The 12,672-nt window shown below is 50.7% G+C and overlaps 1 protein-coding gene across 1 annotated transcript in view; it reads right to left on the bottom strand.

Annotated features, from left to right (window-relative positions):
• Positions 1 to 7,888, bottom strand: part of USP10 (ubiquitin specific peptidase 10) — a 49,550-nt gene extending 41,662 nt beyond the window's left edge. Inside the window, 1 exon segment of the mRNA XM_077754177.1 lies at positions 7,808 to 7,888. Within this exon segment, the coding sequence (XP_077610303.1) occupies positions 7,808 to 7,888 (81 nt within the window).
• Between the last annotated feature and the right edge of the window lie 4,784 nt (positions 7,889 to 12,672).

The raw sequence follows: 12,672 nt of genomic DNA, 5'->3' as shown, positions 1-12,672 counted from the left end.
GCAGCCCGCCCGCCGCACACCCAGGACGGCCGCTGCCAGCGCGCTCAGGTGCCACCCCTCCTTCTCCAAAAGCCTCCGCAATTTCAATCACAAAATATCTTAGGTGTTTGGCAAAATGAAGAATGCGACCAAAAAGAGAGGGGCGGGACTGTGTCCCTCAAACAAGTCAGTGTCAGGGAGCCTGCAGAACAAACAGCCCTAGATTAGAGGCTCCAGAGACCCGCCAGCCAAAGGCGCCCCCGGCCCAGACTGGACCCTGTCCTGAGGGGCCAACTGACAAAACGAGATGTGGACGGCGGGTTACAAAGGGTGCTACCGAACGTGGGACTGTCCCGCTGTGGCTGAGTAAGACGACGCTTCCATCCTCAGGACACACCCTCAAGCATCTGGGCGTAAAAGACCACGGCGTGTGCATCATTTCTCACTTCTCGGAGGGTGGATAACAAAATGCGGTTCTGTGCGCACATGTGCGCACGTGCGTGAGTTTGGGAACATGTCTGTGAAGAGAGAACTCAGGCACACACACAAATGACTGCAGAGGGGGTGAAATCCATTTTTTTTTTCCTGAGCAAGAGAGCGCAAGGAAGCGGGAATGGGGGGGGGCAGCATCGTAAGCAGGCTCCGCACAGGGCTCGATCCCATGACCCTGGGATCATGACCTGAGCCAAAATCAAGGGTCAAACGCCCAAGTGATGAGCCACCCAGATGCCCCCAAAGGAGGTTAAATCTTAACTGGTCAATCTGCGTAAAGAAGTAAATGCGGGGGTTCTTCGTGCCATTCTTATTTTTGCAACTTCTGTAAATTTGAAATTATTTCCAAATGAAGACATTTATTTTTTTTTAAAGCCAAAGAGAAGGGGCACCTGGGTGGCTTAGTCGGTTGAGCGTCCGACTTTCGCTTAGGTCATGATCTCGCGGTTCATGGGTTCGAGCCCCGCGTCGGGCTCTGTGCTGACTGCCAGCTCAGAGCCTGGAGCCTGTTTCAGTCTGTGACTCCCTCTCTCTCTGACCCTCCCCTGCTCACGCTGTCTCTCTCTCTCCTAGAAATAAATTTTTAAAATATTAAAAAAAAAAAAAAGCCAAAGAGAAAACACTCAGTTGTGAGAAAAACCTTCAACCCCTCTCTTTGAGTATGAACCATTCTCCTTCCTCTGGAGAATTATCAGTAAATATATTTTAAATTCTTTTTAGGGAGAAAATATTGTAGGAGTCTGAGTTGAAAAAAAAAAGATAAATATGGGACACCTGGGTGGCTCGGTCAGTTGAGCGTCTGAGTTCGGCTCAGGTCACGAACCTGCCGTTCATGAGTTCGAGCCCATGTCAGGCTCTGTGTGCTGACAGCTCGGAGCCTGGAGCTGCTTTAGATTCAGTGTCTCCCTCTCCCTCTATTCCTCCCCTGCTCGCTTGCTCTCTCTCTCAAAAATAAAGATTAAAAAATTAAAAATGAATAAATATGATTCTGCCTGATTTCACAGCATTTATAATTTAGTGGGGAAGAAAACGCCAGTGAATTCGTGAACTCAACGCATGGCTTAGTTCTGTCCTGTGAGAGCACAAGGAGACACGCAGGACAATGGAGTAAGTGCATTCTTGCCTGCACTTCAAAGCTGGCGCTGGGCTCAGCACAGTCAGATGCTCAGTCTAAGGGTTCAGGGAGGATAAAACAAAAGAAGGTGGGGGCGCCTGGGTGGCTCAGTCGGTTAAGCATCTGACTTCGGCTCAGGTCATGATCTCACGGTTTGTGGGTTCGAGCCCCGCGTCAGGCTCTGTGCTGACAGCTCAGAGCGTGAAGCCTGCTTCGGATTCTGTGTCTCCCTCTCTCTCTGACCCTCCCCTGCTCACCCTGTCTTTCTCTCTCAGAAATAAATAAAAACATTTAAAAAAACAAAAAACAAAAACAAAAGAAGGTGCCTGAAGGCCCTCCTTGGGCCGCTACAGAAATGTTTATATTGTCCTTAATAACTGTACCCTCCCAACAGCTGTAGCAGATGCTGTACAGGGGAGCTGGAGACTCCCTCCAGGTTGTGAGCACCCCCAGGTGAGTGAGGTGGGTGAATAACAGAGTCACGAGAGGGAACAAGACAGCAACCACGGCAGGCCCCCACAGGGCAGGCCCCCACAGGGCAGGCCGGCAGGCAGGGCCATGCCCCAAGCCCCTTCTCGGGAAGCAAGCCTGTAAGGGGCGGAGGCTCTCCCCGCCACCAGGGATGCAGCTGACTTCCCCTCATTTCCAGCTAAGTCCAGCTCAGGCTTTCAGAACTCCCACTGCTCGCATATTTGATTATTTTCTGATCCTTTCTGGTGAGGCCACGATGAAAAAGAGACATCGCAAGTGCTTCCGGGGAACGGGGCAAGCCCACAGCACAGGATGGACAGGACCCCTGGCCGACGGCAGCCCCGGGGCGCAGCTGCTCTGGGCTGCGTCTTCGGGAGACCTGATCTGGCCCCCGCAGGGAGGGCCTGGCTCCGTTACCGCTGAGGAAGGGGCTGGGAGAACCTGGAAACACCATGTTCCCGCTAAAGGAAAAGCAAAGACGCAATCTCAGCCCCAGGAAGGTGAGAAGGAAAGATGTTGGCCATCCCGGGCATCACGTTGCCCAGCCTGAAGCCGCAGACGGGAGCCACGGGCACTCCCGCCCCAGCGCGGCACTAGGGGGCGCTGGAGCACAGCGTGCTGCACCTTCAGTCCCACTTCAAAACTCATCTTTCTTAAAAGCGCGAATACAGACAGACAGTGCCTTCAAAAGGACGCATGGAAATAGGAGACCAGCCTCAGAGAGAAAAAATGAAGACACAAGGCAGCGATCGACGAGCATCTTGCCACATGGGTACAGTACTTCAGGTTCCCCAGCGGTGAGTGGGACACGGGCGAGCCGGCTCCCAGAGCCACCTCTGGCTGACGGGCAGCAAGGCAAGCCTCGCAGGGTGAGAAGACAGAACCAGCATGGCTACCGAGAGGCCAAGAGACACGACGTCTCCTCCTCCCCAGGCTCCCGACCCACAACGCTGGATGTGGGAGAGACGAGGAAACACGAAGACTAACTGTGGGGAGTGGCGGCAGCCTGAATCTCCCTCTAACCAACGGGAGCGTGTGCGGGACTAAAGCTATGCCCTGGGCCCAACGCACCCAGAAGCAGGCACCTGGAAGCGTCCTCAGGCTGATCCGTGCGGCCGCACCCATGAACCCTGAGAACCATGCTGAGTAACAGTGAGGCGCGAAGGCCATGTGCTGCACGATCCCACTGCTGTGCAAGGTCTACAGGAGGCAAATGTCTGGAGACAGAAAATAAGCCGTGGCTGCCGGGGCCCAGGGCACGGGGAAATGGGGGTCTCTTTCTGGAGCGGCCAAGTGCTCTAACGCGGACTATGGGGACAGCTGCACAACTCCGCAAACACCCCAAAAACCACTGAGTTGTTCTCATACTGAAGTGGGTGAAGTCTATGGGGTATGAATTAGATCTCAACAAAGTCAAAAAGAAAGTCGGTCCCTGCATAAAAAAAAGTCTAATTTCTTTACAAAACTTTATTGATCATGCCTGCTGGGTGACGGACGCTTAGTGACAAATACTGAGCAGTCACTCCACAAAGTGGTGTACAGAGATGACACCGTGCAGGCAGTCGGCGCACAACAGGAACCTCGTGATCTAACCATCTGCGCCGCGCACCAACTACCCACACAGAGCTGCGCTCGATCAGAACCGACTGTGAATACGGCAGACCCAGGGCTCAGGACGCGGCGACACTTAAAAGTCCTGTCACAGCACAAGCGAACTGCACGCTGTACTGAGTGTTACAAAGGGCAAAAGCAGGCAGAGAGGGAGGCAGGGAAGGACTTGTAGCCCAAGGGACTGGACTGGAGCAGAACTCTGCTCTCCTTTCTTGGGAAAGAGGGATCCAGAGAAGGGGACGAAAAGGACAGGCTGTTGCAAAGCCTCTCTCCGGGGCGGCGCCTCTTCTCAGGACCGAGGCACGGGAACACCGCGGCGCAGTGTGTAGTTTCACGCCGTCTGTCCTGTCAGAAGGTCACCTCGCACCTTTCAAACCAGGACCTGTTAACGGGCTGGCTGTGTATTCTTTAAGGGTTTTCATGGAGATTCGGAGCTAAAACTTGTTCCCACCAAACGTGTTTCCAAAATTAGAAAATATGATTCATCTAACAGAAATCCATTTTTTACCAACTTCCCAGTCCTATATCTACATTAGTTACTTTACACAACGGCAGTTAAATTTTAACTTCTTCTGCTCCAAACTAATACTAAAAACAGCAAGATAAAAGAGCCCTCATTATACAATAACTTGCTATCTAGAATGCTTTATCACATGGAAAAAAGCTGGTAAGTTACTAGGGAGAGCATTTAGTGTGTGTTATCAGGGACAGCTCCGGGAGGAGTTCAAGATTCCAGCTATTTTCATTTTCCTCACGATCACCTAGGTGCTAATGCAGGAAGGAACAGGGTCGGAGGGGAGAAAGGGAAGGGGAAAAAGAGAACAGAGGAGAAAAGGAAAACAAGCAGAACAGCAAACAGGACGCTGTAATAGCAGCTCTCCCTTGGCTAGGGCCGCGGGCGAGTGTGGACAGGCTGCGGGCGAGTGTGGACAGGCTGCAGGGAGGGGAAGTCCAGGGAGCGGAGCCACGGCAAGGGTAGAAGGTACCTTAACTGTGGAGGTGATTACATAAACGGATACATTTGCTCAGACTCATCATGTACACTTGATATGGGTGACGCTTCTGCACACACATTATGCCCCTATAAAGGTGTTTTTAAATGAACAGGAAGGAGCCAAGATAAATTCATGTTTGTATTGCCAGCAGTCAATGCAGTACTTGGCATACAGCAGGTGCTCAAAAAAGGTTTGCTGAACAATCAATTCAGGAAGAGGAAGAAGAGACCCCACTCTCTTACCCCAAAGATAAGTTCTTGGAAGAAGGAGGGACAGCCTCGCCACCACCACAACAGGAAACTTCCCGTCTGTCAGGGCCGCCAGGTTCCCCCGCCCCCACTGCGTGCACCGACTGGTTTTTGTTCTCCGGTTTTGAGGATCACGAGAAACGCTGCAGCCAGAAGCACAATTTTCACATTTAAATATCATCTTTAAGAGGACATCTGGGGGGCTCAGACGGCTGAGCATCTGACTCTGATTTCAGCTCAGGTCGTGATCTCACAGTTTCTGGGTTCAAGCCCCATGTCAGACTCACAGCACGAAGCCTGCTTGGGATTCCCACCCCCGCCCAAAAGAAATACACACACACACACACACACACACACACACACACACACACACACACACTTTAAATGTAATCTTTAGGCGCACCTGGGTGGCTCAGTCAGTCGAGCATCAGACTCTTGTTTCCGCTCAGGTCATGATCTCACGGTTCATGGGATTAGGCGCCACGCTGGGCCCTGCACTGTCAGCACGGAGCCTGCCTGGGATTCTCTCTCCCCCTCTATCCCTGCCCCTCCTCAGCTACCTCGCCCTCTCTTTTTCAAAATAAATAAACTTTGGGGCGCCTGGGTGGCTTAGTCGGTTAAGCGTCCAACTTTNAAAATAAAAATAATAATTTTTAAATATAACCAAGATGTAACTTTTAATTTTTAAATATATTTAAACATAATCAACACAATCTGAATTAGACTTTACAGAAAACTTACTAAGAGCATACACGCTCTGGCCTAGAGGAAAATCATTCACGATTACCATGTGGTCTCCCAAACCAAAGAAAAATCAGCTTTCACATTTTAAATCTAGATGGAAAACAAGGGGGTAAAATCAACCCTGGGTGTGATGAGAAAGCATCGGGGCAGGTTAACCTTTTAAAAACCCATTTTCGTCCCTGCCCCCCTCCTATCCCTGCCTGCCAAACACATCCCCTGGGTCCCGCATGGGGAGGGCACTCCCCTAGTCCTTACTGTCCCCCACTACTTTTGGCCTAAACTTAAACTTTTTTTTAAAACGTATTTTGCTAAGAACCACCTATTTGCAGTAAGATCCACTTTTCTGTCATAAATGTGTCATCACGCACGTTCTTGTGGACAAAAATTCTTTCCTTTTAAATCAATGCACAAGAGAATTAACAGAACTGACAAATACCAAGTGCTGGTGAGGACACAGAAGAAGGGGGTGGAGATGCGAAATGACAGAGCCACTTGGAAGAAGCCTGGCAGTTTTCTATAAAATAAAACACACCACTTACCACATGACCCAACAATTCCACTTCTAGGTACTTTACTCACAAAAAATGAGAATCTATGTCCACCAAAGACTTGCACATGAATGCATACCACAGCTTCATTCCTAACAGTCACACGTTGGAACAGAAATGTGCAGCAAGAGGTGAAGAGAGAGGGGGGTCTGGGGGACCCAGTTGGCTGACAGTCCAACTCCTGCTATTGGCTCAGGTCATGATCTCACAGTTCGTGAGTTCAAGCCCCACACTGGGCTCTACTCTGCTTGAGATTCTCTCTCCCCCTCTCTCCCTCTCTCTCCACCCCTCCCTTGCTCATGTGCACTCTCTCTTTCCCTCTCTCTCTCCCAAAATAAACTTTTAAAAAATTAAAAAATAATTAAATAAAACCAGCTCTTGAAGACCAAGGACCACAGTATTAATCTTTCATTTACATAAGCAGATTCTTAAATACTCTGTAAACATTCACAGGCTGAGATATATTTAAAGACTTCATGTTCCTTGGTCCAAAGTCTCTTACCAGGAGTATCCAACGCCACCTGCAATATTCTGCATGACACCGGTGACCTGTTTCCCGGGACCCCCAGAAGGGCGCCTGCTCTCATGGTTACCCAAGTACCATGCCGGAGATTGTTCCGGCACGGCCTGTCTAACCACCTAGATCCCCCAACAACCTACCCAAGCCCCATGCCACACACACACACAATGACTGCCAACAACACTGAATCAAACCTTGGGTGTTTCATTAAACAGAGTGCTGCACAGGCAGAAACTGGTACGTGCATCTGCTCTACAGGGCTTTTCACTTAATGAAACGTGCTGGAACCAAACCAACAGAAGCTCAGCTACCGAAGGCCACCTGCCAAAAAGGAGTGTGCATCGCTAAACCCGAATCTAAGTTAAAACACGTTTGGAAAAAAGCAGTGTGACCACATAAACCATTTTCTTCTCATCTGCTGCCCACGGCCAATGGTTCCTAAATACCCTGCAAGATGCCGAGCTGCCTAACCCACACCCTGCAGCCCACACGTCCAGACGGAAGACGGAGAGAACGTTCCCCTTCATGAGTCGCTCTGCTCGTTAATGAAAACCAAAGTTACTTAGGAGAGTCGGTCCAAGCAGTGAAAGCTGCAAGATTACGACGTGCTGAAAACAAGAGCATGCCAGAGTGGGCGCTGACAGCGAAGCGGGCCGGGCCCACCCAGGGGCAGCCCACCGCTCGCTTTTTCAGCTTCACGTCCACTTAATGACCTGCTGAAAACAAAGGCGGCAACTATGCAGACGCGGCTTACGTACAGCAGCCAAAGTCACAGACCGCACCCCACTCGGGAGCTGTGTATTTAATTTCGTTGCTATGATTAAAACTCTTTTACTAGAAAAAGTAAAACCTGAGACTTCAGAAAGTCTGCCCTGTAGTAACTATGTAGAGCTTGAAACTTGAATATCCTGGAAAAGTGTTTCACCCAATGAGCCCACGATACTCTTTTGCGTACAGAAGAAAACCGTGAGCTGGCCCCACTCGGCTGGTGGGGGGCTGGGTCAGCTACGCAGGACAAAAGCCCACGGCTGGGGTTCTAGGCCCCAAGCCACCCCCGGAATCATGTGAGGATCCTCAGGCCATACCTGCAAACCTCCAGGGTTCAGTGGGGGCAAGCGGTACACCCGGGCCTCACTCAGCACGCTAACCGTGTGTCCTTCCAGCATGCAGCTAGGGTTCAGAATCGCTCTGTGGGGTGCTCCCAGGGCCGCTCCAGGCAACTGAGGGGTGGGGGGAGCTAAGCAGGCAGGAGGAAGGCGGGCCAGGCGAGCAGAGCTACCCCGCCACTCCGTTATGCCCCCAAACCTGACAGAAGCAACGATGAAGCCAGTTGCAATGATGAGTCACTTTGTGAAAGGACCCTCTCTGCTCCATGAACATCCAGAGCAGAGGTTTCACATGGGAACTTTCATTGCTTTTGCTTTTAAGGGTGTGCTGATCACTAACAACTTGAAGGCAAACCACAAAGCTAAATGTCAATCAGAAGAAAAACTATCATGCAACTAAAATGGAAATAATTTGATAAAAAAATTCCATTCCCATGTAACTTTTCAGGCCCGTCTTTTCCACAAAGACCATTCTTTTGTAACAGAGCTCATTTCCCATTTGCTCTTAACTAACTGAAACCTAACACTCCTTCCAACACTCTGCTTTTTCAGAAATAACCTCCCATCCCAGCACCCTTTCACGCTCTCCAGCTAGCCTGGCTCTGGGTCCCGCATCCGATTTGTTAACACTGAGAGCTCGAGGGGCGCCTGGGGAGCTCAGTCGGTTAAGCTTCTGACTTTGGGTCAGGTCATGATCTCACAGTTCATGGGTTCGAGCCCCACGTCGGGCTCTGTGCTGACAGCTCAGAGCCTGGAGCCTGTTTCAGATTCTATGTCTCCCTCTCTCTGCCCCTCCCCCACTCATGCTCTGTCTCTGTCTCAAAAATAAGCTATGAAAAAAACAACAACACTGAGAGTTCTCTCTCCCACATTCACACACACACACACGCACACACACACACACGTGCACGAGCACTCTCTCCGACACTGGCTCCGACCCCCCTGCAAGTGAGGACTCGGCTCCAACCAGCCTCTCCCCTCCCCTGGGCCGGCCTCTCACTGTCCCGCAGGCCACTCTCCTGCGCCCACTGGTGAAGGCCAGGTTCTCAGTCCCACACAGGCTGCTAAGTCACATCCCAGGTCCACTTCTCAGGCTGCCGGCCCCTCAGCACCTCCACTTTCAAGTTCCTGTTTCACCTGCAAAAAGTCCATCATTTTCTCAAAACCAGCCGCTACACTTAGGCCAATGGCATCCTTCATGGTTTTGCCAACCTCCTAGACAAGAAACTTTGAAGATTCTCTTGAATTATGTCCCTTTCCACCCAAATCCCTGGGACAATCTCAACAAAGTATCAAAATGTTCAGAAAGCTATATTTGGCAAGAACAAGGGCAAGTACATGAAGCGAAAGAAGCATTCTAATTAACTGACCCTATCGACATCCCATATGATTGAGACCCGGAGAACAGTATCTCAATGAATCGAAGGCAGGGGTAGCACTTTTCTGAATATACACTGAACCTTAATAATAAGACTGAGGGGCGCCTGGGGGGCTCAGATCCCCAGCTGATTCTTTCTGCAGTGCAGGTTTGCGAAGTGCCTGCCATAACAGATTCCCGGGCATGCCAGAGTCCTGCCATAGGGTAAGCGCCGCACCCCACACACTGCCATCACATGGCCACGGAGTCCTTACTGTAAGTCAGGGGACTAATCATTCAAACTGGAGACACCACTCAGAGTGACAGAATCACTCGTTACCCTGGGACAACAGGTGTAAACCAGGACGTGAGGCCAGCCCCTAGTTGTAAGGCAGAGGCGGAGTCTACCGCCTTCGGCTGGTCCCACAGCCGTCCCTGCCGCAACACGCCAGCCTCGGCTCCCTGCGCAGCTGGGTAAGGCCCCGGTCAGTCCTTCTCCAGCCCTGAAGCCTCCAGGCAAGCACTGTCCCCTCCCTTCAGCGCTGTGGCCACTGCTCGCCTGTCACAGCCCAGCACAGGCGTCACCTCCTCAGGGACATAGTCCCAACTCCGTATTTCTGTCAAAGCACCCTCACATCTCACGGTAATTTCTTGTTTACCTTCACGTCTCTATAAACGAATTGTGATCTTGTGCTGTTCAGTTCTGGGTCCCGTCCGCATAAGCGCTTAAGCACAGTACTTGGAATCTGGTAAACAGCTGCTGACTGTGTGATAAAGATGAAAACCCTTGGAGTCGAGACATAGGCCTGCCCGAGATCTCGGGAACAGAAAGCAGGAGAGCCAGGACTGGAACCGGGGGCCTGCGCTGACTGAGATACAGCACGATGCCATCAGCCTGGACAGGAGGACTTGCCAAGGACGAACGACAGAGTGTGTAGGCGGAGGAAGCGACGCACCTGGAAAAGAAGGGCGGGAAGGGAGGCTGCCCCCGGGTGGGACTGGAAGGGACCTAGCAGCCATCCTCCACAAGTTCATTTTCCTCCTCCTCTGCTGCTTGGCAGCCGCCCAGTTCAGAAGGCTGACACACACCCATTCCCAGCTCTAGATGGGAGCCCGACCTGGCACGCCACCCTCCTTGCCCACAGCGCCTGGTTCAAGGGTGACCCAGAGGGCATAAAACCCAACACATGGCCAAGAATTCTGGAACACACATCCACTTTCTTGTTCTGGTTGATGTGGTTTAGGCTGGACATAAATGTGAGGCCTACAACTGCTGTGACTATTTTGTCATTTAGAGGAAAACTAGCCTTAGGAAAATGCTGACACAACAGAAGTGAAAAGAAACCAGGTCCTCAAAGAGATCACTGAATTGATTAATCAAACCAACCTTGAAGCATGACCTACCTCTGGAACTTCTAGTTCCATTGAGGCAATAAATCTCCAGTTTATGGTGCAAGCCAATTAGACCTGGCCTTTCTTTTACTTGTTATCAAAAGCATCGTAACTAAGACAGGAAAGAAGTGAGCAATAAAGGAGATAAAAGGCTTGTTCCAAGTTCAGTGGCAGCAACCAAGGGACTTGGAGAAAGCAAGACCACTCCAAAACCCAAAATCAGGGTAATGTGAAATCTAGGCCTTACACATCACTCTGTTTGCCCACACAGAATGCTCTCCACCTTCCTCCCCATCTGCCAAAATCCTATTTCATTGTCCAGGCTGCTCACCCCCCCCCCCCCCCCCCCCGTATTTCGCTGCAGACCTTCATGCGTGTGCCACCTCAGCACTTAGCTGCATAGCTCAGCGTGTGCCCGGCTGCGTCCTACACCTTAGTTACACGCTTAGTTGCCCACTACCTACACAGGGTAAGAACACTTCAGTCACCTGCCTGAAAGTCTACGGCAGCAGCTAAAGTAACAGTTGGCCTTCACCAAACGTTAGCCAGCCTGCTAACAAATACTTTATGAAAAGATTCTTCTCAATCTTTTCCCAGTATTCCGTACACATAACTTGCTTCTGATCAAATCAGTACACAGTTTTAAAATCCAAACACTGAAAAACTTTCTGTTTGGGGCGTCTAGGTGGCTCAGTCAAGCCCCACGGCGGGCTCCATGCGGACTGTGACAGCTGCTTGGGATTTTCTCCCTCCCACCGGCCCTCCCCCCCCACCCCCTACCCCACTCGCACACACATTCTCTCTCTCAAATAAAAATATAATAATAATAATAGTAATAAGAAAACCTCCTATCTTCAGGGCACCTAGCTGGTGCAGTCGATAGAGCATGAGACTCTTGATCTCAGAGTTGTGAATCTGAGCCCCACGTTAGGTGTAGAGATCACTTAAAAATAAAATCTTTAAAAAAAAAACAAAACTTCATGTCTTAAATTACCACTAATTACTTAATATTACTTAGCGAAATATATCTTCTCCTCTACCCCCCAAATAATCAATGAATTAAATTTACCTTTCAGTTGGCTTTGATGCTTTAATGAGTTCTGGGAAATAAGTAATTCACAACCAGAAAGAGCTAAAAAATGTATCCAAAAAATGTCCGTCGCTGCTTTTAGTAATGTAAAATATAACTTGTGAACACATCACAGTACTTAACAATAACACTGAGGAAAAAGTTTAATAGGTGGGGAAAAATCCTCACTCAACAACACACAGCAAAGAAAGTGCGTTCCTGGTAGTAAATAAGTCACAGTGACGCTGCCTGGTTCTCTCGGTGTCCCCTTTCAGCTGGTCATCCAAAGCCTCAGTCCACCAGGGCCTGCCGTGCATCTCGGCTGGTCAAGGGAGCACCCAACTGCCCCTCCTGCCTCCGGGCTCAGCCTCCGCCCTCCAAACCACACGTGACCACCTTGTCACATCCTCTAAAACAGAATCTGATTTTGGTCCCTGGAAACAACCTATCAAGACTATGCAGGCCCAAAAGCCCCAGCAGAGCACACAGGCGCCCGGGCCTGGCTCTCAGCTCCCCTCCCAGACCCAGGGCCAAGGCCCCCACGGCCCGGCGCCACGGTCCTCACTGTGCACACCGGGCCTCTCGCACTTGGGGCCTTCTCTCGGGCCTGGATGCCTTCTCACATCAGAGAACGCGGTTCCAGGGTCTCAGCTTTGCCAACTATTCTCCTAAAACACCTGCTGCCTTACATACTCTTAACAGCTGATTAGCCTCTATCTCGCACTCAACTGTGAACTTCCTCAATATATGGAATGGGCCACACCTTTCATTAATTCCTTCATCGATAAATACTTTCTGAGCACTGATCGTGTTCTGGGCCCTGGAGATGTATCAGTGAACACAGCAATCCAGTCCCTGCCCGCATGAAGATTTCGCTCAGCTCGGACACACAAGCAGGCTCTCCACCTGGGAGAACGAAGAGCACCTGCTCTGACGGGATCAAAGGCTCGGTGCCACGGCTCACTGACAGGGCCCGGGAAACCCCTGCTAAAAGCACCGTATTTGCCTCAGGAGCTGCCCTGTGAT

Source organism: Crocuta crocuta, unplaced genomic scaffold (assembly GCF_008692635.1).
Source record: "Crocuta crocuta isolate KB4526 unplaced genomic scaffold, BGI_CrCroc_1.0 scaffold61, whole genome shotgun sequence".
In the NCBI taxonomy this organism is placed as follows: domain Eukaryota; kingdom Metazoa; phylum Chordata; class Mammalia; order Carnivora; family Hyaenidae; genus Crocuta; species Crocuta crocuta.
Note: the sequence above shows the minus strand (reverse complement) of the source record. Positions and strands in the feature narration are given on the sequence as shown.